The sequence below is a fragment of the Crocodylus siamensis genome, chromosome 9, assembly GCF_052110815.1.
Source record: "Crocodylus siamensis isolate JL-2025a chromosome 9, ASM5211081v1, whole genome shotgun sequence".
In the NCBI taxonomy this organism is placed as follows: domain Eukaryota; kingdom Metazoa; phylum Chordata; order Crocodylia; family Crocodylidae; genus Crocodylus; species Crocodylus siamensis.
The window spans coordinates 54,621,019-54,647,235 of NC_143403.1; the positions used below are offsets into that span (position 1 = coordinate 54,621,019).

General features: G+C 44.0%; 1 protein-coding gene and 1 long non-coding RNA gene across 2 annotated transcripts in view; both read left to right on the forward strand.

Moving 5' to 3' along the window:
* The window catches only part of CCDC60 (coiled-coil domain containing 60), a 151,423-nt gene extending 137,356 nt beyond the window's left edge, over positions 1-14,067 (forward strand). The window contains exons 10-16 of the mRNA XM_090062608.1: positions 2,292-2,384; positions 3,542-3,628; positions 4,088-4,177; positions 4,984-5,106; positions 6,526-6,657; positions 8,847-9,036; positions 13,295-14,067. Of these exons, the coding sequence (XP_089918734.1) occupies positions 2,292-2,384; positions 3,542-3,628; positions 4,088-4,177; positions 4,984-5,106; positions 6,526-6,657; positions 8,847-9,036; positions 13,295-13,402 (823 nt within the window). The 3' untranslated portion in view covers positions 13,403-14,067. The remainder of the gene's footprint in view (positions 1-2,291; positions 2,385-3,541; positions 3,629-4,087; positions 4,178-4,983; positions 5,107-6,525; positions 6,658-8,846; positions 9,037-13,294) is intronic.
* Positions 14,068-14,302: 235 nt separating this feature from the next.
* On the forward strand, positions 14,303-24,942 carry LOC149857584 (uncharacterized). The gene is made up of 3 exons (XR_016444341.1): positions 14,303-14,349; positions 24,490-24,557; positions 24,750-24,942. It is a non-coding gene; the product is annotated as an uncharacterized LOC149857584 (long non-coding RNA).
* The last annotated feature ends 1,275 nt before the right edge of the window (positions 24,943-26,217 follow it).

Consider the following 26,217-nt stretch of genomic DNA (forward strand, 5'->3'; position numbering starts at 1 on the left):
CAGTTCTTTTCAAGTCTTAGGAGGGCTATGTTCAGGTGCTGTGATTTTTGTGACATAGACTTTCCTAGCCTTTATGTGCATGTGGATTATTTCTCCCTAATTACAGTTCAAGTGTTTCTGTCGAGTACCGTGTGGATTCATCAATGTGTGCGTTTTACTGCGGAGTTGACTAATTAGTTCCTCAGTAAAGCTTCGCTGTCTACACATGTGCTGGTATTATAGCACAGTGAATTAGTTAACTCTGCCATAGGATAGTACTGTCAAGGACAGCACTATCATATGGTGGAGTAATTAAGTGCAACAAAGTGCTCATATAGATGATCCTGCTCGGTAGCATGGAAGCGGAAAGGGATCTTGGAGTCCTGGTGGACTCCAAGATGAACATGAGTTGTCAGTTTGACGAAGTCATCAGAAAAGCTAACTACATTTTATCATGCATCAGCAGACGCATGACAAACAGAACTAAGGAGGTGATACTTCCCCTCTATCAGGCGCTGGTCAGACCGCGGTTGGAGTACTGCATGCAGTTTTGGGCGCCACACTTCAAGAGGGATGTGGATAACCTGGAGAGGGTCCAGAGAAGGGCCACTCATATGGTTAAGGGCTTGCAGGCCAAGTCCTACAAGGAGAGACTGAGGGACCCGGACCTCTTCAGCCTCTGCAAGGGAAGGTTGAGAGGCGACCTTGTGGCCGCCTATAAATTCATCATGGGGGCGCAGAAGGGAATTGGTGAGGCTGTAGCCACCAAGGCACCCCTGGGGGTCACAAAAAATAATGGCCATAAGCTAGCAGAGAGCAGATTTAGACTGGACATTAGGAGGAATTTCTTCACAGTTAGAGTGGCCGAAATCTGCAATGGGCTCCCAAGGGAGGTGGTGCTCTCCCCTATCCTGGGGGTCTTCAAGAGGAGGTTCGATGGGCATCTGGCTGGGGTCATCTGAACCCAGCACCCTTTCCTGTCTATGCAGGGGGTCGGACTCGATGATCTATTGAGGTCCCTTCTGACCCTAACACCTATGACTCTATGAATCTTTGATGACGGGCTGGCTGGGGCATGAGGATGCTAAAGTGTGGGGGCTGCCTGCCGCACAACTCTGCACTTCAGCACTCTTGCATCCCAGCCAGGCCCTCTGTCACCCTACGCTGCCACCCAGAACGCTTGTCTGACCCCCCGAGTCTGCTGGCATCTTGGGGCTGCTCCGCCCCGGCTCCAACTGTTGTTGTCCTGGGCATACATGTAGACTCTGCACCTGGGAGCAGCTGACTCCAGCTCAAACTTCTCCAGAGTTTATTGCATTGCATTCATTTCATGTGTAGATGAACCCTGTGTGTACATACAGATGGGCCACTTTCTCTACTGATGTAACTTGGCATAGTTCCACTGAAGCTAGTAGAGCTCGACCATTTTACAAAATCTGGGGATCTGACCCACACATGAGCGAATCAAGGATTTTGAAAAGAGGGATGCAGATAATGAGGTGGCTCATCATCACATACAACATGACACATTTTTCTCCAGTTAAAGAGAAACTAGAAGCTTTACTAATAAGCTAGGGGACCTAGTTCTGTATTATTCAGTTTTAGATCTAAGCAAAAGAAAATGCAGCTTTATGGGAATGTTCATGAATCGTCTAGATTTTTGTAGTAAGTTTTAAAAGCACAACACCCTAAGCAAAAATGGTAAAAATAGTCCAAATATATTGTTTCATTCTTCCTGTGGTCATTATAGTTAAATGTACACCTCTTATTCAAATGTGTAAAACAAAATCTAGTCTTTTTTACAATGCCACTAATACTTCACCTGAGCTAATATTATTGTTACCCCTGATGTTTAGCTTGACTTAAAAACAGTTGGCAGGGCAATAAAATAAAAGAGAGACATTACCAGGAAGTGGGTAACAGACAGCAATGGCGAAAATATAAGTTTGAATAGTGGAACATTAAGACTGTTAACAAGGAGGGAGGATCATTATCACCTGTGGAATAAAAATAGATTGCCAGGAACCAGGTAGATTATAATAAGCCATGGAGTCAATTGACTCTCTCAGCATCACCTGAATAGAAATGCTACTGAGGTTTGGAGGTAGAGCAGGAATCAAAGATGCAACTGTACCACAGCACCCTCCGCCCCTAGACCTACACATCTTTTAGTTAAACCACTCTTCCAGTCAGCCAGAAACTATGTAAATTCCCCCATTCAGGACCCGGAAGAAACACCACCAGCATTGTTCATGTGCTGGAAAAAAGATATATTCTTTCCGGTTTCAAGGACACACTGTCTTGCTTTGCAGTGCACAACCAGCCTATCAAAGGAATGAAAGAGTTAGCATAAGTGGATTAAAGGACCAAGAGAACATAACATTTCTGGAACAGAGGCATAAGAGGTAAGAATACGTAAAGAAGAATGAGTGTGGCATGTGCTATGTGGCAGGCAGTCATCTTCGCATGAGGCATATGGCATACAATGTCACATGCATAAACAACACTGGTATTTGTCCTGCTGAAGGGGAGGTGGGATCAGTGAAATTTTGTTATGTATCAGGTTACTAGTTGTGCATTTTTAATATGGCATATTGGGTTTTGTCTTAGTTCTCCCACTATTATTAAGGAAAGCTGTGCAGCTGAATCACCATCATTAAAAATCTACCCGTATGTATTTATATTCACTAATAAATTAAAGGAAATGCTGGGGCAAAAGTACCTAAAACTGTGTGGAGTCAAAAAGGTATCAGAGGTTGTTTTTCACAATTGGCAACAACTGGCTGTGTGATCCCAAGCCCTTCTGAAGAAAAAATGCTACTTAGGAATAGCACTGATCTCTTCTCAAAGGCTCAAATACATGTGGTGGTAGGAATTATTCCTAATACATAATATTCAATAATTATTACGTTGAACTTTCCACTAAACTTGAAAAACAGTAGCCAGTAGCTGATCCTGAGGTGGTTCATACATATCCATAACAATTGCACTTGTAAAAAGTTTGCTGAAGGGGGGCTTTTTAGAGACGAGAAATTCGGGGAGGTTATGTGAAGGTAAAAAGGGGCGGAATTCCTATTAGAAGAGAGCAGCCCTGCTAGGCTGCAAAGGTCAGTGCACTGGATCTAGTCTCGTTTATGTGGGTCTTATTCAAGCCCAGTCTAAGTTCTTGGATTCAATCCCTATTAGATCTCTAATTCCTGTTCGGCCATCATTCTGGCCATCATCACTCACCCAGCGTCTCTGCACACGTTTTGACTTGGGTTCTGATGGAATCTATGAAGATAACTAAGAATTTCTCAGTGAGAGGAGGACCAAGAACTGTCCCAGATACTGTAGCCTGTCCATAGCATAGTGAGGATTTCCACAACAGATAATTATTGCAATTAGACATGTGCAGTGATATATTCCCCTTTGGTTGAGTTGAAATGAAATATTAAGTACAAAGCTGGATGGTTCTGATTAAGTCTGTCATATCAGGAGTGATTCATCAGCACCAGTAGGGTATCTCGTGCTGGAGAAAGCATACTGTGTATAATTTTTAAAACCTTGTTTTGTCTTGCAGTTCCCTGTATGGGGCTCAGAAGGATGACAAAGTAAACACAACAGCAGACCAAGACAGCATAACAGCAGGGGAACAGAGGCCTAGAAGGTAGAAATAAAATCTAAGCAGGTACCATATAGTCAGCTTCATATGCTGCACTGAGTCAGCTTCTTGTGTGAAAAACATATAGCATAAAAACGCCAGCTAGCATCTTGTTGTCGTAATAGTCAGTGACACTGCCTTCTGTCAGTTGTTTAATTGCTGGATGTTCTAAAATCTATGTTGTATTTTCAAGATAGTGCATGAGGATTTTACCTTGGGTTCCCCACTAATATGACTAACAACCAAAGATCTAACTTTTTGTGATCACCTTAAAGGGTTTAGCCTTCTTTGATTACATCCAAGACAAGATGAAAGCTACTTTAAAAGTTTTCAGTTTCAATCCAGCTGAAGCTGGTTGGCATTGTAGCTGTTTATTACCTACAGAATTGCCAATTCCTGTTTGCAGTGCCTTGGATTGCAATGCATACTATATTATTTTAAGAGATTTGGGTTTTTCTCTTGCAGTTCACTTTCTGTGACTGTGAGAGAAGACAAAACAACCACAGCAACCTTTAAAGAAGAAGAGAGCACAAAGCACATAAAGAGGACCAAAAGGTAAGCACGCTACAGAGCGTTCTGCATATCATCTTTTTCATGATATCAGTACAGGTGGATCACAAGCTGTGCTGCTGTAGGGGTGCACAGTGAGCCAACAAAATGCCATTACACTACATATACTGCCTGATACACTGTATGTAGACTTTGTCACAATATTCCTACTAACAGGAATATGAATTGTAAAGCCAAATTTATGTATTCTCTCTTAAATATTTGCCCTTCTATGTTTAAATCCACTACTGGGTCAAAAAGGAAGCCTAGTTAAACCTCACCAGTTGAAAGTTAGAGAAAACATTATAGGTCTTAAACATTTATGAATAAGGAAGCTGCCTGGCCTTGTTCAGTGTCTGGTATTATTTGCAATTCACAATCTGTTCTTTATTTATATTTCATGCAGTTTGTTTCTGTTGCTGATTTGGACGGTTGATGTAACTAACCAGAACAACGTAGACTGTGGATTTTACAAATGAATATGCAACTTGAAATTGCCAATAAATCTCAAACCTGGTATATGTTCCAGGAGATGAATGCAAAAAGGTTAGGGATATGGTTGAGAGAAAAATGTGCTTCTTGAATCACATGAATATTTGCAGGCAGTTCTTTCTAGCATTTGATCAGCTCTAAACCAAGCTCTCTGCTCCTTAATTTGCATGTTTACAGTGAGTGGGGATCTGTCAGCTTTCAAGTGTCCGAGAGCTGAGGTTTTCCTTTCACATCACTTTAAAAGAGTCTACATTCGGAGTAGTCCAGCACTATGCCCCAGAGATGCATAACTCCAGGTTTATGTATTTTTCCACCTGCAGCCGCCATGCCAGCTATTTCATTGAAAGCAAATGTAATTTGCATGCTGAGATGAGACAGAAGTTCTCAGCCATAGCTGAAGAAGCAGCACTTTGTTTACATGACAACCTGGAGATACTTGAAAGGTAAGAACTGGAATACCTTCTATATTTTGTCAAAATATGCAATGCCTCACTATAGGTATTAGCGAGGACTTGCTCCCAAACCCTCTAAAGATGAACCTGCTCACTGAAATGGCATGGCAACAGAATAATGACAAATGGTGTGTCGATCTGGATAGTCTTGTGCCTACCCATGCACAGGATGTACACTGCAGGCTGACTTTTCAAGCAAATGTACTAGGTTTTCTCTGAATGATTTCTATGGACATTACATTGGATATTTACTTTTGCGTGTGCCTTTATGGATAAAATTCCCCCAGCTTCATAGAGCTTATTGCCTCCTTTATTCTCTAGCCAGTTGACTCACAATTGCATCAGTTATGTTCAGAAATATTCAATTAACATTTTCCAGACTGAAGACAGTCTTTTTGTTTATCATATGAATCTCAAAACCAGCTGTTGCATTTCAAACTGTAGTCTGACTCTTAGTCTGAGAATCTCAGTCCCCCTAGCTCCACACATTGAGACCACTGTCCCGTTAATAGTGCAGGATTTATTTACTTTTGAGGCCATTACCTCTTTTCCCCAAAAGAGTGACTACTAAATCATCCAAACTTAAGGCCGATCCACACAAACCCTTTAACATCATTCCTGGGCTTTCAGAATTCTCTCACCCAAAGGACAAGTGAGCAGCCTCCTCCTCGGCCAGCATTAATTCGGGTCTATCGGTCAGCCAGTGTTTGTGATCCTTTCTTCTAGAACAGAAGTCTTACCTGTAACATTTCTAAATTCTACTGGCTCAGAGAGGAAAAGACCTGAGATCTTCTCATATGTAATTATTGTAAATCTCACAAGCATACCGGGGTTGATCAGTGTTTGTGGCAAAGACGTCTGAGGAGCATTGATGTGCAGCAGGAAACAGCATTGCTAAGTCAATACGTGGCACTCTGTTCACTAAGTTTACATTGAAATAAGGTCCTGCAGCCTTACCTGACTCCTTGCATTCAATCTAATGTAATAGAGTTGTTCATATGATTACAGATATTAGTTTGGTTTCCCAGCTAAAATTCCAACTCAGAGAAGTATGCTCAACCTATTCTCCACTAGGTTTCAAACAAACATGGCTGGGTTTTTTTCTTTTTTTCCTAATTGCTTTTAAACAATTGTTTACAGCCCTGAGGTGGTTGTAATGTCTTGTTACATCATTTGAACTCTAAGTGTGTTCTTTATCTCACAGATTAATTATGGTTTGTAAATTGTTTGAAGAGATTTAAATGTAGAAATCACAACTAAAACACAAAATTTTAGTACTTGCAGACTGAACATAATTTACTTTTTTCATCCATGAGTCTTCTACTGTCTTTGTTATGTTCCTAGTTAACTCTCAGCAAGAACATTCATTTTTAAAATATCCCATTCTAATTTTTTTAAGTTTTATTGCAGGCGGCGGGAAGAGAAATGTTCACAGAAATACCAAGCTTTAAAAAGTATCAAGTGTTTTGAAAGAGACCTAGAAAGAATGAGACAATCTGGAACAAGAGCTGAAAGAGAACATGATGAAGATGAATGCAACTGGTGAGAGAGCACAGATACTTAGTTTGACTGAGTAGAGAACTCGTTCTTCCTCCCCGTGCCCAAAAAGCCTTTCCTGTAAAACCAAAGTTCTTCTTCGTTTCAAAGTCCTTAGTCTGCCAAAAGCAAAATAAAATGTCTAATTAGAAACCCACAAGGGGCAGATCAAAAAGGGCATGCAGTGGTGAAGTCACATGTTGCTTTGATTCCTGGTCCACCCAAAATTTAAAAACAACTGCCTGACAGTGGCAGAAGCCAGGCAGCAAGGAGGGAGTCACCTGACTTTGTGGTTTATCCTTTCTCCTTTTTTAATAATCTTGATGTTCCAGTAACTAAGCTATCCTTTCTTCTGCAATTCTGCTGTCTGTTACCTGCTCCTCTTAATGCTGCTCTTATTTCACATCCCTGCAGATTATTTTTAATTCTAAAAATATGAACTCAGGTAAACATCAACTCAGGTGTGGAAATAATTTTCAGTGAATATTAGATGCACTGTCCAGGTGCTCAAGAAGGCTAGATTGTGTTTTATGAATCTGAAAGAGATGTACATTTAATTTTAATGACAACAGGACTAAAGAAACAATATCTTTTGATTGGTTTTTTTGCCTAGCTGGTTGGGGTTTTTATACATATCATATGATATGGCAAATTAATGCACATTCCAATAAAATTTTATTTGTTTTTACTTCCATCTTAAACTGAATAATATGGCATTGCCCTTGACCCCTAGTATATTAGTAAAAAGAAATTAGAAGTTTTACGTGGATAAAAAATATGTGATGATGCACCTTGCTATCTACACCTCCCTTTTCAAAATCCTAGGATTCCTAGGGGTGTACTATCTATCTACACCCCCATGGAAGCCAATAGACCACCTGAAGTCTGACCTCCCAAGGCTTGATTCCCATGTTACAGTGTATTTGTGCCCCCTGTTCCGCAGTTCTAAGATCTGGCCTTGGCTAGGTGGCACGTGCAGTCAGCTCTCTGAGCTCATCAAGTCATCAGCATAACTGCTGCTGGAACCTACATCAGCCTGCCTCTGGTATTCAGTGGGTGAATGCCACTGCTGATTACCCTCCTTCCCCCCACCCCACACTCCACACTCCTTTGCCTGCTATCAAAACTGGCAGCAAAGGAAAAGAGGAGGGGAATAAGTGGCAGCAGCATTCACCCCTTGCACTTGAGCATGGCACCAGTGCAGGCTGTAGCAGCAACTGCACTGATGAGCTGGTAAGCTCAGAGAGCTCCCTGCACATGCTACACAGCTAAAGGGGGATGCAGCTGCACCCCCAGCATACCCCTTGAATCTGCCCCCTGTTTGCTAGTGTAGCCATACAAGCAATGGACTTCTGGTATAGACAAGGACTAAGTTGCCTCCTGTCTTAATGGTTAGGGAAGACCCTCCTCTTGCTGCTGACATGTATGTATTTGTCTTCTACTAGAGAGAGGTGGCACTTTCTGCTAAAGATTAGCTGATATGCCAGTGTATTCAGGACTCTGATAGGATTAGAGAGACACTATTGCAGTCCCTCACATGTATATCGTCTGGAAGAGACCATATAGGGTCAGAGACATCCATCTCTGGGATTGTCAAAGCAGCACTATAAAATTTACACAGAAAGTCAAGAGAAAATGGGAGTCTTTTCACAAGAGCTTTATTTTTATTGCAGTGTGTAATTCTTTTCTTGAGTCTCCATATTCAGAGTGAAATGGCAAAGATTGAGTGTTACAGTGCATTCACATCAGTGAGATTTATGTCAACCAGCACAGGGGAAAAATATGATGACAGCAACAGGAAAAGGGACAGTAAAGAAAATCAGACAGTGTGTCAGATCAGGCACCGATTGCTTTAGAAAATCTACAGAGACAAAACAAAATAGAGAGACAAAAGATGAAAAGGGCAAATCAGAAGTAAAATGGAAACATTTGTCAATATTTGATTGTTTGCTTCCATACCACAGGTTTTCACCTAGAATTTAAATGAACACTTAAGGGGTGTTTTTAATGCCATGCAAGAGGAATTGGGTGCAGAGGTCTGAGAAGAATAAAAACAAGTGGTTTTTTCCATCATTTCCTAGAAACTGCACCAAGCAAAAGTATCTCAGGGAGGTCTGAGGTACCCAGCTGGGTAAACATCAGTTTCAAAGGCATCTATTTATTTAGCCGCTGCTCTTTTCTTCTTTCTGTTAAAGGTTTCTGAGTTTGATATCCAGACTGCCCAATGCTGTGAAGAATGACAGTCGCACACAGAAAATCTTAAAGAAACTGGAAAAATTTGGCAAGAACCCAGACTTAAGGATCCGTCCCAGCACCTTTCTGAAGGTGCTGAGTGACCTACGTATATGGGAGTTGTGTTCTCCAGACATCTCTGCAGCTGTGGAGGTGAGCTGAAACATTCTAGCGAAGGGGAGATGGGGGACAAGAGGAAGGCCAGACACCTTCTGGTGTGATTACTCAATCGAAAATTACAATGATATATAATTGCAGACTGTGTCTGTGCAAGATCAAGGTAGGTAGCACTGCCCCCTTTGTAGAGTGTTTTGAACTCCTTGCAAAGTACTGTTAATGATTACTGTTTTATTCCTATTTCATTACCTATTTATTTGCTGCTGGAGTGAAAATGACACTGTAATAGCTAGAATACGTAGAAAAGAATATTCAGTCACTACAGTGCCCAAAAAGACTTGTAATTCATGGCTGTGATGTCTGCCAACCACTATAGGAAAAGGATCACAATAGTGAACTATGAAAAGTGCACATTTGTTTGATGAGCCTTCAGCCATTTACAGATAGAAGCTGCTCCAGCTATGTTTAAAGAGCCTCTCAAGTGGCTCAAATAAAGTGTCTTCAGAAACAATTTGCAGAAGAGAGAAGGGTAAGGGAAAGAGAAAGGAAAGAAAGCATGGAAAGGAAAGAGAAGAGATTATATATTAATCTACATTGCATAGTCCAAATAAGTCATTTATAGACAAGGCAATGATGCCACCTTGTGTTTTTGGTTGTCAGCTCAGTCCATTCCTTCTTTGATCCACAGTATCTGCAGAAACCTCTTGATGGCAACCACGTAGGTAACTGCACATCTTGCATGGTGGGTACTGAGGTACAAAGGCAAAGATCAAGGGTCAATTCCTGATTGACCTTGCAGGTTCCTAAATAGGACTTGAACAAAATTTAGGCACCTAAGTCACAAAGGGCTCTTAGGAGAAGTAAAACACTGCCCACTCACTCCTGATACATGTGTCAAACCTTGAAATAAGGCAGTGAAGCTGCCCTGGGGACATCTCTCCAACACAAGTCTCAAAACCACTGGTCTCTGACTTGCTTAAGAGCAGTGATGGGGGTGTCCACAGCTGACTTTACCTCGTTCTGGGTTTGGCATATACAGAGCAGAAATGGGTGATGCTTCTCACCAGTGCTGTCACAAATGGCATAGGAGCAATATGTGCATGTCCAAAGGGTAATCCCCCAGCAGCACCTGCAGAACTACTTGGGCTCCTAGAATCATTAAGCACTTGCACTTTTCCCTGAAAACCTATGTAGGTACCTAAACTTGGCCTATTGAATAAGCTCAGAAGTGATACAACTTGGATATTTACACATTTAACTCCTGCCTAAGGGCCTTGCTACACCTTACACTGTGAACTGTACAAATGTTGATTGGTGTTACTGTTAGCTTGGAGTTCGGAGCAGTCACACCCTTCTCTGACTGTCCCCTATGTGCACAGCTGTGACTTGCCAATAACAGGCCTGGTGAGCAAGGTAGGACTAGGAGCTGTAGCTGTGAGTTGCCACTAGACAACTGGTGAGCCAAGACAGGCTTCTATCCCTGTTCTACAGGCAGGGACTCCTGGGATACCGGAGGACTCCAATTTGGTAGGGGTGTGCAAAACAGGCTGTATTCGATTCGGATTTGGATTTGGCCTGAATCAGGGGCAGTGATTTGATCCATTGATTCGAATCACTGTCCCCAATTCGATTTGGCTGAAACTGAATCTCATGATTCGATGCTGATTTGGCAAATCAGCGATTCAGACACAGGCACAGCTTTAAAAGTTTTTTCTACATACCTTGAGGTAGCAGCAGGGCTCATGACTGTTGCAGTGCTGGGGTGGATGGAGCGTCCCACAGCAGCACAGGAGGCTCTCCAGCGTGCTCGGCAGTGAACCCAGAAGTGGACCAGAAGTAATTCCAATCCACTTCCAGGTCTACCGGGGAGCGCTCTGGGGGTCCCTCCATGCCCCCCCAGCCCAGCAATCATCTGTAGGGGGATCCCAGGTGCCCCCCCAGACTAGGAGGCACCAGTTGTCAAGCCAGAGGGTGCAAGGGGGCCACCCCAGCATGCTCCCTAATGAACTCGAAGTGCTTCTGGTCCGCTGCACAGCCCCCCATGCTCCTGTGGGACACTGCATCTGCCCCAGCACCACAGTATGCAGAGCCCCGGCTACCTAGAGGTATGTAGAAAAAACATTTAAAGCTGCACGTCTACGTCTGAAACACCGAATTTGTCCGAGTCTCTCCAAATTGATTCAGAGGGTTCCAAATTGATTCAGAGAGATTAAAGAGTCCTCTGATTTGATTTGGATTCAGAGATTCAGCCACCAAATCAGGCTGAATCTCCACCAAATCCAACTGGGGACCATAGCTTCACACAGCCCTACAATTTGGGCAGCACATCTGTAGGGAATGGCCACACCTTAATGGAATAGGCGCTTGGTAGTACAGATCAGAGATAATCCTGCCCTGCAGTGGCATAACTTTGAGCCATATAACAAGTGTTTAATGCCACATTAAGCTGTTAATGTGCAGACAATCCAGGGGTTAAGAACTCCAGAAGCTAACCAAAATTACCATGTAACAAGGCTCTAAATTGCCTGCAATCCAAATCAGTGCTGGGAAGTAACTGAACTCAGCCTCAATCCCCAGTTCTTTAGGTGAAGAACAGGCCACACTGGTTGACTGCTGCTGAGTGTGCACACATAGCAAAAAGGAGCACACACTCACCTTTTGCCCAATAGTTTAGTGGCCTGGCAAGTGCAGGATTTGGGTTCTAGGCCTACCTCAGATAGGTTCAAACCTTCTCTATCTCAGCTGTTTTCAGGAAAGTGTCCTAAACATGAGGCCAATGATTATCCCCTGGGGTGCCATGAAATCTTTTGTGGAGTGCCACAGCACCCAGTCCACAAAGTACTCTCCTTCCCCCATCCAGCTCCTCACACCCGCTGCAGCATCTCAGCAGCATGGCAAGCTGCTCCTCTGGGGACCTGACACTGCTGCCCTTCCCTGCCCTTTGGCATGCTTGTGCTGCCCACCCCCACTCTCTGAGTACCGTGCTCTGCTGCAAGCAGGTTGATGCATGTTCGGAGCCATGCTTTTTAGCCCAGCTCATCCCTGTGGCTTCTCCCACACTTCCAAAGCCAGCAGGAGAAGCCATGGTGGCAGATGGCTCTGGTTGCCAACACAGCCCCATGGGAGAAGCCTTGGCCACAGGGACCACTCTTATCCCCTCAGGGATGGGGAGGGGCGCCAGGCAGTGAAAAGAGCGGAGCACAGCAGAGTGAGGTCTGGCATCCACCGCCACCCTCCCCAGTACCATTTAGATTAGTGTTTCTCAGCCTTTTTAGCCTCAAGGGAGCCCGACATCACTTTTCTGAATTTAGATTTTAGTTCAGTAAACCGCAGCCAGAATCTGAGGTGCTGCTAAATTCAGAAAAGTGATGGGTGCCTTGAGGCTAATAAGGTTGAGAACAATTGCACTAGGCTACCAGGTGAGGGCATTCTCTACCCCGCCTGTTTATGCTGCACTTACTTGGTCTCTTATGAACACTAGCCATTCCTTCTTGATCCCCAACATCTGTTTATATCAGATATTTCCAGAGTCAGAGCATTTGTTAGCTATTGTGGCTCCCCTTTCCAAATCCATAGTGTCCTTATAAAGCCTTGTATTCTCTGTTGCTGCAGTTTATTTTTATAGCTGTCTGTCTTTGATTCTTGTTTCAATTTGGTTTCCTCTGTATTTTGTTCCTTTGCTCTACTGCCAGTAGGGGTTGCTAAAACAAAGAGATATTAATGAGGCTGAGCTCTTTTTCCTACCTCTTATATTTTCTTTACAAATATACACAGAGGAGGGAAGCTGTGGTGTTCCTTCTGGCTGGAATTGATAAAGGCAGCTGTAGTATTTCAGGAACAGGAAAAACATCACTGAGTGTAAGCTGGCTGGTTTTGACAAAAGAGCTGAGGCTAATGTTTTTATTCAACTTTAAGCCAATTTAATATAACACAAGCTCAAGGTAAAAGCAAAGCTTTACATTAAAATGGCTTTGACAGTTTGAGGATATAAATAACATGGATGATCCCATAGTTTTCAATTTTTATTCATTTTAATTAACCTTCACTATTGTTGAATGTTAACGTAAAATACTTCTTTCTCTTTTCATCCTTGTCAAACCAAGCTAACACAAATTGATGTACTAACAGTTTGTAGCCTCAGGAATGGTTGTTCCAAAATCAGATTGGTCTCTCTGGCAGCCAGTCAAACGTTATATAGTGCAGTCGTTTGATGTATTATTCTATCTCAATACCTTTTATATATATGCCAATATATAATGTCAAGCATTAAGGAAAGTTCCTTATTGTATTTCAGTTTGTGCGTGAAAATATTGTTCAGATCCAAGAAGAAGTTTACAAAGGGTGGCTGCAGACTCAAGTCAAAATCCCTAAAAGAATGCAAAGTGCTCCACCTTTTTATTGAATGGTCAAAGAAGATGGTTTCCTAGCTACAAGAAGACAGTCTTGTTGCTTCAAGCAGGGATCTGTTTGTAGTTGAAGTATGCGTCAGTGAAATTTGGAAGAAAGGCACCTTTGAAAAACATACTGATTGTGTATGCCATTTACACACTGAAATGTGATTTCACAGAGCTGATTTTTACTATCAGGCTAGATTTATGCAGTGACCAACACAGAATAGAAACTAAAAATAGCTGCTCCTTTTCGGATGACATCATGGATCACCAAAACCTCGGTCTTAAGTTTCTATTTAGAGTGAAGACAGAAATACTCAACAGATAGCAATGGAGAACTGAGCGGGAATAACACTTTTCCACCTTTTTCCCTTTGTCTATAATACCACCTCCTGTTTTTAGTTTTCTATCTGCTTATTTGTTGCACAGCTCTGTCTTCCACAGTTTTGCTCCATTACTTCTGCTTTCGATAATCTCCAGCAGGTCTGTTTGAAGCTTTAAACGGGATGCTTTTTGTATCAGATTTTATGTCTTAATTGCTAAAATGTTTGATTTTTACATTGTTTGTTCTATAAGATTTTTTCCCCTGAATATGGCTAAAGTTTTGCCTTATTAAAACTGTTATTCAAATGTTCTGTATTCTAGGTGCTTGTTTTTAATTGTTCATTTTCCAGTAGTGACTCCACAGCTTTACAAAAGTAGGTAACTGTTCTCACCATTTTCCCCAGCACACATTTGCCATTGCTCTGCTGACTCAAAAATGATAAGGACTTCTAACCAGTAACAGGCAGGAAATGGAAGCTGAGCATCTTTTAAAACTTTGAAAAAAGGCATTGAGCTTGGAATAAAATAATTAATTAGCAAGCCTGTCACAACACCTAGAGGAGCATCTTATTGTGCAGAACCATGGAGTTTGATTCATCTTTTAGCTACAAGCTAAAGAAAAACAGTGATGCAGGTCAGTACAATGATCCCTGAAGGGTCCGTGATACTGCACTACAGTATATTAATGAAGTCTGATAATAGCTTTGTCGTTTTACCTTCTTATTTCATGCTCTTTCAGTTTGGAACCAATGCTTTCTCTGAAAGGAGCCAAGAAAGAGATTTTTTAGATTGTGGCCCATTTCTTCCTGATCATGAGTATGAGCCTTCTAAGCTCTGCTATGTTCCCACTTTCTCATATCAACATGGTACTATTTACTTAGCTCTTCTACAGGTGGGAAAAGTTCACCTTCATCTTCTCTCTCACTTTCGCTACCTTTCTATTCATCTCTGAACCCATAGATTCATACATGCTAGGATCAGAAGGGACCTCAACAGACCATCGAGTCTGACCCCTCTGTCTAGGCAGGAAAGAGTCCTGGGGTCAGATGACCCCAGCCAGATGCCTATCCAGCCTTCTTTTAAAGACCCCCAAGGTAGGGGAGAGCACCACCTCCCTTGGAAGCCCATTCCACATTTTGGCCACCCTTACTGTAAAGAAGTTTTTCCTGATATCCAACCTAAATCTGCTCTCTGTCAGTTTGTGACCATTGATCCTTGCTACTCCAAGAGGCGCCCTGGTGAACAGAGCATCTCCGATCCCTTGCTGCATCTCCCTAATGAATTTGTAGGCGGCCACAAGATCATCTCTCAGCCTTCTCTTGTGCAGGCTGAAGAGGTCCAGGTCCCTCAGTCTCTCCCATAAGACTTGTCCTGTAAGCCCCTAACCATATGAGTGGCCTCCTCTGGACCCTCTCGAGTCTATCAACACCCTTTGTGAAGTGCAGCACCCAAAAATGGACACAGTACTCCAACTGCAGTCTGACCAATGCCGCATAGAGGGGAAGTATCACCTCCTTGGATCTATTTGTCATGCATCTGTTGATGCATGATAAAGTGGGGTTAGCTTTGCTGATGATTTTGTCACACTGGTGACTCATGTTCATCTTGGAGTCCACTATGACTCTGAGATCCCTTTTCACTTCTATGCTGCTGAGAGGGTCACTTCCCAGCCAGGTGTGCTGGATATTTTTGTGCTCTACGTGCAGCAGTCTGTACTTGTCCTTGTTACGCTGCATCCTGTTGTATACTGCCCACTTTTCTAACCTGTCCAGGTTTGCCTGCAATCGTTCCCTACCCTCCGGAGTATGCACCTCACCCCACAATTTAGTATCATCCACAAACTTGGACAGAGTACACTTCACACCCACATCCAAGTCACTGATGAAGATATTGAAGAGCACAGGTCCAAGGACCGAACCCTGAGGGACCCCACTACCCACCTCCTTCCAGGCCAATACTAACCCATCTACTACCACTTTCTGGGTGCGACCACTGAGCCAATTTGCCACCCACCGGACCATGTAAACATCTGTCACAGGCTCTTGATTTATTTCTGAGACTAGGATGAGATACCATATCAAAGGCCTTGCTAAAGTCCAAGAAAACAAAATCCCCCTCTACTCCTGTGTCTAAGCATTTTGTGACCCTGTCATAAAACGAAACCAGATTGGTCAGGCATGATCTACCTGCTACGAATCCATGCTAGTTTCCCTGCTGCATTATTTTTCCCGCTGGAAAAATATGATCCTTCATAATCTTTTCAAAGACATTTCCAAGGATGGAGGTGAGACTGACTGGACTATAATTATTCAGATCCTCCTTCTCCCCTTCTTGAAAAGAGGGACCATGTTGGCCCTTTTCCAGTCCTCTGGGACCTGACCCGAGCGTCATGAGCGTTCAAACAGCCGTGCCAGCGATTCTGCTATGACACCGGCCAATTCTTTCAGTACCCTCGGATTCAGCTCATCTGGGCCTGCTGACTTGAACACATCCAGGCCATCCAAGTGACTCTGCACCAAGTCAGCATCAACAGTTGGTAGGTTGGTGTCCCTCTGATGCCCATCTAAGAACCCAGTAGGAGACTTATCTTGAGCCCTGTTCAGGAACACTGAGGCAAAAAACTCATTGAATAGCTCAGCCTTGTCCCCCCTTACCCTGTCACTAATTGTTCCTCCTTGTTCAGTAGGACTCCTATGCTGCCCTGTGCCTTCCTTTTACTCCCTACATACCTAAACAAGAATTTTTGCTGTCTTTAATTTGTGTTGCTAGCCTCAGCTCTGTCGTTGCTTTGGCCTTTCTAATTGCCTCCCTGCAAGGCCAAGAAGCTATTCCTTGGTAGCTTCCCCCTGCTTCCACCACCTATATGCCTTCTTTCTTGCCCTTAGGCTCCCCTGGATTTCCCTGTTTAGTCAAGGAAGGTTTTCTGGCTCCTTTCCCCCTTTTCCCTTGTACTGGGATAGTCTCCCTCTGTGCCTGAAGGATCGCTTCCTTTAGGAACGACCACCCTTCCTGGACTCCCATCTTGCCAATACTCTTCTCCTGCAGTGCGTCGTTGACTAGACTCCTAAGCACACTGCAATTAGCCTTCCTAAAGTCAAGCACTTCCACCCTACTAGTCATCTTACCCACCCTATGCCGTGTGGTGAATACGATTGGTCACTGTCCCCAAGGTGACCGCGAACCTGCAGCTCCCCTACCAGGTCTTCCCCCATAGCCAACACCAAGTCCAGTAAGGCATTCCCCCTAGTGGGACTATATACCTCCTGCATTAAGTGAAGGTCCTGCATGCAGATTAAGAACCTATGTGAACAGTTGGATTTGGCAGACTGCTTCTCCCAGCAGATGTCAGGGTAGTTTAGGTCCCCCATGACAACCATGTCCCTAGATCGTACAGCCTCTGAGAGCTGCCTCAAGAATGCCAAGTCTAGCTTTTCCTCTTGGTGTGGTGGTCTGTAGCAGACCCCCACCACCAAGTCCCTTTCCCCTCGACCTCCATGTATCCTAACCCACAATGCCTCAACTTTCTCCTCCTCTGATCCCATTTTGATAAGGGTAGATGTATAGTGTTCCTTTACATCTAGAGAGCAACCCCACCCCCATTCCTCCCTACTCTGACCCTTCTGTACAACCTGTAGCCCTCAATATGTACTGCCCAGTTACGGTAAATCGAAGTTATTATCTGCAAGCAGAAGTGTGAGTTCTTCCTGTGCAAGTTTTTCCTGGGCCAATTCTAAGCCCTTTCCACTCTGAAACTCTGGGAGCTGATCCAGTACCCACTGATGTCCGTGCAGAAGAATCCCAACAAATAAGGACAGGATGAGGGTTCCAGAGCTCATTTCTGTCTACTTCTCTGGCTTCACATCCACCCATTCCCCACCCCACTCACTTTCTTCCTTCAGTCTTTATCCTCTTTCTGTTTCCTTTCTCCCCCTCTGAGTCATTCCTCTGTACAAATCTCACAGTAAATCCTCATGTTTCACTTCTTGTAATTCATTTTACAATGGTTGGTACAAAAGCATCTCTACTAAAGTGAGTTGTGTTAACTATATCCTTTTATCTGCCATGCAAATCATGCTCCATTACCTGGCCTGGGATGACATCTTGTGGTAGCAGCTGATATTACATGCAAGCCAAAAATCCATCAGGATTTAGCAGTCTGTGAGCTCGTGCTTGAGCTGTCATTACATAGGCTGACAGTTATTTTTCCATCAGTCTGAATCCATAGGTGTGGAATACTGTACAGAACTGAGGATGTCATTCTTAGCAAAACAGCAGACTACAGCTCTTCCCAGACAGATAAGAAATGGAAACACAACTAGCCAGATCCAGATCCATCTTATACAAATCTGTATATCTCCATTGAAATCAGTCAAGCTACATTCATTTGAGCCAGTCGAGAATCTGACCTAATGTATCTATCCACAGGTACCATTAGATATTTCTGTCAAATGTAATTAGCTAACATCTGTGCAGTGTTTTAAACATATAAAGCATCATATCAGTGGTGAATGTGATAATTCATTGATGCAGTGTTTCAAGGAGTGAGAGGTCATCCTCTGCACATCTTAGTTGGAAATAAATAGCTCTTCTGTCTCTCCTTTCTTCTTTCTTGCCAAAGAGGAGGCATTCACCCAAAAAACTGCAACTTTCCACTCTTCCTCTTGTCCAGGTGATGACAATCTGGATCTAAAGCTTGCCATCCTCTAATTCTGAGAACAAAGTCCCTGGTTAGACATAGCAGCTTCCTACTTGCTGATGGACCTATAAATACTTCAGTGCTGAGTAAGAACATCACCCCCAATCCAGTCCTTTTATGCCAGATAAAAGGCTGGAAGGATGTAAAAAGACTCTGAAAGTCCTAAAGCATAGCTGAGGTACAGGATAGGAGCAAGATTGCCATAAGACTGCCTTCACTGGACCCTCCCCACCCCACTTACAAGCAAAAAGTTTGAGCAGGCAGTATATGTCAGGATGAGATTGTAAAATGCAGCACTGGGGATTCTGGGCAGTACCACACGTGCTGTTTAACCTATACTGGGGGCTGCAAAGCATTAGACTTTATCATAGTGATCTACCTGTCCTTGAGTTTTCTGTAGTACCCATCACTGCATTTCCTAAGCACTTCCATCCAGATCAGTAATTGATAGCAGCCACTCTCTTCTGTTCAAACACAGCTGTCTGGTATCAGCATCTCCCTATTGGTCATGCTTACTGTAGTGTCTAAAGACCAACCAGGAATGGTTCTGCTGAGCACGGTACAAACACAGTAGCAGAGGTTTTACAATTTAAATAAGTTTAATATACAGGTGGAAGGAAGGGGTATAACACCACCAATGGCAACAGTATGCTGACAACAAAAGTCAAATTGGCGTCATGGTATTTGGGGCAGTGTGATGTTGGGAGAGGATCAGATAAATGGAAAGAAAAGTAAATGAGGTTGGGGAGAGACTAAGCACAGAGAAGAGGGTAAGAGATAGGCCTGTGCGAGTAGGCAGCTATTCAAGCCATCTTCAGATCCGGCCACTTCAGATGCCAGCGATCCAATCTGGAGCTCCAGACCGTGTTTCTGCTTTGATCTGCCAAAGCAGCTCCAAAGCTTCGGAGCTGCCTCGGAGATCCAGCCATAGGGTATAATGGGGAATCAATGAAATACGTATAACTTTGTTATTTTTTTCTCGTTTGGATGAAACATGCAAGGGTGGTAGCCTCTACTGAGAGCATGAAGCCTACCAAGGTTCAAGAAGATCAGTGCAGGGGTTCATGGAGAACTGCATCCCAAATTCTTGAAAGCAAAATTCATGTCACATGTATGTGTTACATCACAGGAGGGTGAAAACTGCAGGGATGGTAGCCCTTGATGAGGCCACAAAGCCTGCCAAGTTTCAAGAAGATCAGTGCAGGGGTTTGGGAGGAACTGCACCTCAAGCTGCTGATAGGCAAAACTTGTGACACAGATGACCCTGTGTGTGCTAAGGCACAGCAGACTGAAAACTGCAGGGGTAATGGCCCCTGCTCAGGCCATGAAGCCTGCCAAGTTTCAAGGACATAGGTGCAGGGCTTTGTGGGGAACTCAACCTCAAGCAGCGTACAAGCAAAACTCATGACATGGGTGACACTGGGTGTGTTAAGGCACAGCAGAGTGAAAGCTGCAGGGATGGTAGCCCCTGCTGTGGCTACAAAGCCTTCCAGCTGTCAAGGACATGGGTGCAGGGCTTCTGGGTTCTAGGGCCCTGGACCTCTGGCTGCTGACAGTCAAAACTCGTGTCATGGGTGTTTGTGCAACTATGTCTGTCTTGGGGCAGGGGGAGGGGGGAGAAACTACTGCAGGCCTGGGTGCTAAGCTACTGTGTTACCACTTACCAATGATTCACTCAGGGACCAGTTCAATACATAGTAGCTAGCTAATGTAGCCAGTTAATTAGCAACAATTAACACCTACAAAACCACAGGCTAAGGAAAGGAAATAATCAATACAGACAATCAACTGCCCCAAGACAGAGACAGACAGTTGCACAAGCACCCATGTCACGAGTTTTGCCTGTCAGCAGCAAGGGGTCCAGGACCCCAGAAGCCCTGCACCTATCTCCTCAACAGCTGGCAGGCTTTGTGGCCACAGGAGGGGCTACCACCCCTACAGTTTTCAGCCCATTCCACCTTTGTGCACACAGGGTCATCTGTGTCACAAGTTTTGCCTATCAGCAGCTTGAGGTGCAGTCCCCCCAAACCCCTGCACCGATCTTCTTGAAAGTTGTCAGGTTTTGTGGCCTCACCAGGGGCTACCACCCCTGCAGTTTTCACCCCCCTGTGGTGTAACATGTACATGTGACATGAGGTTTACTTTCAAGAATTTGGGGTGCAGTTCCCCCAATCCCTTGTACCAATCATCTTGAAACTTGGCATGCATTGTGGCCTCAGCAGCAGTTGCCATCCCTGCAAGTTTCATCCAAATCAGATAAAAAACAACAAAGTTATACATATTTCATTGCTTCCCCATTATACTCTATGGCCGAATCACCAAATTGGCTCCAAATCTTTTCCGAAGTGATTCAAAAGCTCTGAATCAATACAGAAAGCCTAAAGCTTCCAGCGATTCAATTCAGATTCATAGATTCGGCCTCTGAATAATCTGAATCATCTCCAAGTCATGATCCGAAGCTTTGCACAGCCCTAGTGAAAGGTTCAGGTGAAAAGAGGAACTGAGGTGAAAAGATTGGGAAGGGAGGGAAAGGGGAGGGGAGGGGAGGGGAGGGGAGGGAAGAGGAAGGGAGGGGAGAGGATTGGAGCAAGCAGCACTAGTCAGAGAAAATCCAGTCCAAGCTGCTGGAATTTGTATGAATGATGACTTCTGAAGCTGTCTCCAGTGGCTGGCTGGCTACTCTCTACAGCTAAGGCCCCATCAGAGGGACAGGTGGGAAGAGAAGGGAGGTACTGCTGCCCATCTGGCTTTGCCCAAGTGGAGAACGAGATAGTTCTTGGCAGCTGGGAGACACTCACTTCACTTTAATAAGCTTGAACTTTTTAATGTTGTAATATAACTTACTTATATCATTTTAATTTAAGAGCACAGTTCTTGATCAGTGTATCGATGCAATGACCTTAATTATTGATCTTTGACTGATTGCCATTAAAGTGCTGTTTTTGCCTCTTGGTAATGCTCCATCGCTTATGATTTTTCAATATATAGTTAAAAGAGTGGTTATTAAAGCAAATTCCCTGTGAAAATAAGGGTATAAAAACTATACCACAGTCATAGTATTCCAGAAACACTATGTTTGGAAGCTGCCAGAACTGCCTGTGCTGAATGTTTTTTAAGTAATTTGTTGCTAGCACAGTTCAGGTTGTAGGGCTAGCAGGACTTGTGATCTTGTACACACCAGGAAAAGTACAGCCATGTGAGCTCCAGCCATTTTTGGCTTCATGTGCTTTTTAAGGTACTTTCACTAGTTGGTGAACTCATCTACATGAGACATTTACTACCCAGCTGCTTAATTAGCGCTGCTGTAAGGTCTCCACATGTACATGTGCTGCTTTATTAGGGCACGGTAAACTAATAACTACCGCTGTAGGTTAGTACTTGTAAATACAAGTACTATCCTGCAGAGGTATTATTTACTGCGCATCAACACAGGTCCCGCCCAACACGCTGAGCCACATCTGACCAGCTCTAGGGTGTTAGGCTGACCCTCTGGGCCCTCTGCCAGCCAGGGCTGCTCTTATCCAGCTCAACATGCTGTGGTCCTGGGCACACATGAAGATGCAGCACCAGGGAGCAATAAACTCTAGCACAATATGCACTGGAGTTTATTGCTTCATGCTAATAGCATGTGTGGATGTACCCAGTATGACTATGCCTATCCTGAGACTCATCATACTGTAGCAACTACTGTGATGCTGGGGCTTTCTCTGCAGTTTGGATCCATGAACTTGCTTATGTTTCTCCACTGGTATAAATTATTCCCTGGTTTACCAAAAAAATCAGCTCTTTTCATTTAATGTAATTATATGGAAAAGTAGTTAGGTATGTTCCTTAGTACTTGTAAATCTTCTTATCTTGTGTGGGAGATGCTGCTTTACCTTTTTCATACATCTAAAAAGCTGTATGAACTATAACTTCTCCTTGTTTGAATAAGCCTTAGCTACCTACTGGGCACATCTACATGTGCACTAATGTACTTTCGTTACATGGATTAAATCTAGTACCTCCACTGTGAGGTACTAGACGAATGTGCATTAGTCTGTCTTAATGCATATTAACTAAAGAGCATGGGGCACTTTTACACATGCTCCAGGGGTGGGCGCTTTAATTAGAGCAGCTTTGAGAGCCGCTGTAATTGAAGCACCACAGCATCTCATGTATTAGCATCCCCACATTTCAAAATGGTGGAGGGGATGCTTGAACTAAAGCTTGTTCAACAAGCTTTAGTTCAAGCACCCCCGCCATCATTTTGAAGAGCAGGGACACTAATACACAGACGATTAGGTGAGCCAACTCCAACATATTGTAATTATAGCATGTCAGAGCAGCCTCACAGCATGTCTATAGCAGGGTCGGGCAATTATGTCAGCTGGAGGGCTGCTTCACAAGTTTTGACAAGCTGTCAAGGGCTGCTAGAGTAGCTCCTCCCCTTACCACATGCCCTGCCCCCTGGTCACCATCCTGGTATTGGAAGTTCCACACCCTAACCCCTGATCTTTGAAACCAGAAGTCCCTGCCCTTGCCCTGGAAGTACTCCTTTTGGGAAGAAGGTTTGGAACCAGGAAAAAAACCACCAAATTATATACTAAGAATCTAACATCTACAATAACATATTTTAATTTTTTTTTTAAATAATTTTTTGTCCTGATTTGTGTGTGTTTGCATTGTATGTATAGAGGTGATTGCATAATAGCTCAAAATGGAGTCTTACTCTTGTATATTACGGGGGGGGGTGGAGGGAGGTATGGGGGATTGAGGGGCATGGGGTTTATGGGGGGTTGTGGGTATGGGGGGCTTGTGGGAGTGTGTTTATGGGGATGTGTGGGTGGCTATTGGGTTCGTGGGGTGTGTGGAGAGGGAGGGTGTGTGTGGGGGCTGTGGTTGCATGTGTGTGGTGGGGTGTGTACAGGTAGTAGTGACTAGGGCTTTCCCCAGAGACCAGTGGGTATGTGTGGGAGGGGTGTTGTGTTTGTGGGGTGTGTGATTTTGTGTGGGGAAGAATGTGGTTGTGGGGTTTGTGGCGGAGGGTTTGTTAGTATAGTGGGGCATGCATGGGAGCCCCCTGCACATGGCCCCCTCAGCCAGTCAAGACCCGCCCCTGCCCCGCAATAACCTAGAGCCCACACACCCTGCAGTGCCTCCCTGCCACTGCCAGCAGAGTGCAGCCACAGCCTGCCCCACACCCACTCCAGACTAACCCTGGCAAAAGCAGATCAACTAGATGCACACAGCCCTGACCTGGTCCCCACGCCTGTGCCACACCACCCACCCAGAGTGTGTCCTGCCACCCCCAGGCATGCAGCAAGGCTGTGGCAGTCTTTTTAGGCAGGTACTGGCTCCAGCCCTGCAGTACTGGTGGGGACCCACATGCAGTCCCACCCCTCCCCACGCCATGCCTGCTGCAGACTCGCCTGCTCACTCTAAACAGCTACTGCAAGAGCAGTGCCAGTGGGGCAGAAGTGTGCTCAGTGTGGGGTTTTCCAGGCAGCCCAGATGCAGCCATGACAGTGCAGGGCAGCCCAGCCCAGCCCAGCACAGGCTCCACACAGCTGCTGCAGGAAGCACTGGGCAGCACTGAAGAAGAGGGTCTGCTTTTTCCTCATGCCAAGCACACTTCTGTCCCACTGGTGCTGCTCTTGCTGCAACTATTCTAAGCGAGCAGGCGAGTCCACAGCAGGTGCAGGGCAGGATGGGGCTGCACAGGGGTCCCCACCAGTACCACAGTGCTAGGGCCAGCAGCTGCCTAAAAAGGCAATCCAGTGCAGGGCTGCTGCAGCCCTGCTGCATGCCCAGGAGGCAGCAGGACACACTACTGTGGGGGGATGCCTGAGCTAGGCAGGATTGAGGGATCCACTGCAGGCTGGACAAAGCCCCTCTGTTGGCCAGATCCAGCCCACAGGCCATATTTTGCCCATCCCTGGTCTATAGGCACCCATGGTTTTTAGTGACACTTAATACACATTAGCATATTTTAATGATCATTAACGAAATAGCACATTTGTTTCCTGTATTATATATATAATTATCTATGGTATTCACAATTCGCTGTACAATTTTTTATGCATTTTTTTTTCACAGCACCCTGGCAAGGAAGGGTAGCATAGCATCTCCCTATTGCAATGCAGTATTGTTGTGCAGCGTCTCCTGTGAGTGAGTATCACGCCCCCTCCCTCCCTCCTTCCCCTCCTACCCCCACCCCAGGCTTAGTTGGCTGCATATTTCATATGTAACTTAGTTGTGTTCCTACCCTTACCCCCATCCTCTACTACGTAGCCCCCTGCTTGGGTCTTTCTGTATTTCCTTGTGCTTTGAACTTTAACATTTTCCCTATTTTACAGATGAGGAATGGAGGTACACACACAGGCTAAGCAACATGCCCAAGGTGTTTGGACCTCAGTTTTTGCTTCTGCTCTTATTCCAGTGTTACTTTTCATGCCTCACAAGTTGGAAGGCTACATTCATCATTACTTGTGAACTGCCTTAATGTTAGGCTGATGAGTACCTTAAAAGGTCATAAAGTAATAAATAATGCTTATCTCCTTCACTTAGCCTTCCCTTCTGCTTATTAGCTGGTTTGAGATAAATATCTCTAGGTTGTTCACAGAGGAAATATTTTACTATACAAGAAAGGGAGCAAACCATTCTATTGTGTCAGAAACAATACTCCTCCTCTGTTTTATTTTAGCCATAACCAGCAGCCTCTTATAAATTGACATTGTAAAATAAATACCTCTATTCTTCTCGAAGATATGGTGCTTCATTGTAAATAAATGTCACTATCATTCTTGTTATATTCTGAAATAGAGGTATATCTGTTTAATTGGAATTTCAGCAGCATGTGTCACCACTCTGTTCTGCTGTCTTATAAATTAATGGCACGGTGCTGGTGTCTAAAAGAGATGTAGCTATATTTGGCTTTAGACATAAATAACAGCAATTCTTTTTGCTAAGACTTGTTAATAAATATCAGAGCTCTAGCATTCCAGAAGATAAAAGCACACAGTAACAAGCCCCAGAGCATTAGGGACCTGATCCAATTCCTATTAAAGTCAATGGAAAGACTCTCTCTAACTATAATGGGCGTTGGATGGGCATTGGATCACAGTCCTTGGTCACTGAAACCAAAATAAGTTGTTGCAACAAGGCCAATGACCAACCTGGTCTTGTACCCAGCAAATCAATTATAGTCTATTATTTGGAGTAAGAGTTGAGAAATCAATATCACCATGCTGGGAGCTCTGCAAGAATCCTACACCAAGCAAACTGAAAAATAAACTTACCCAGCAGTAATTTTTTTCTAATCATCAAAAGAAACTGAAGAGAAAAAAAAGAAGAAAGGGCAAAAATAGAAGAAATGTCATTAATCAGGATGCAATTTGGAGGAGTTTTTAACTGTCCCACTTCTGCTTCCTGAGTCTAACAAGGTATCTATCTTCTCATATGCCTTAAAACAATTACTAGGGAGCACCAACTGTTCAGGATGTAGGGAGAGAGAGAGACAAGGGGTCTGGTTACACTGAATTTTTAAGGATTTTTTTCTTTTTTACTCCTGGGAAAATGATTTATCTTATTCTTCAGGACTCCGTTGAGCTATTTGGTGACAAAGCAGTTTTGTACTTGGACTAGACATTTTGCTAAGTGCATTCTTCTGGAAGTAACTATTGCAAATTAACTTCCCATTGCAAGCATGTAAAAGGAGGGGAGATCCCTCAGGGAGTGATTCCTCTGTATTTCATAGAAATGATTTCTGTTTTATTGGAGCAGGTTCTCCAGAAAGAATTCCCTCAAGCAACTGACAGCAAAAAG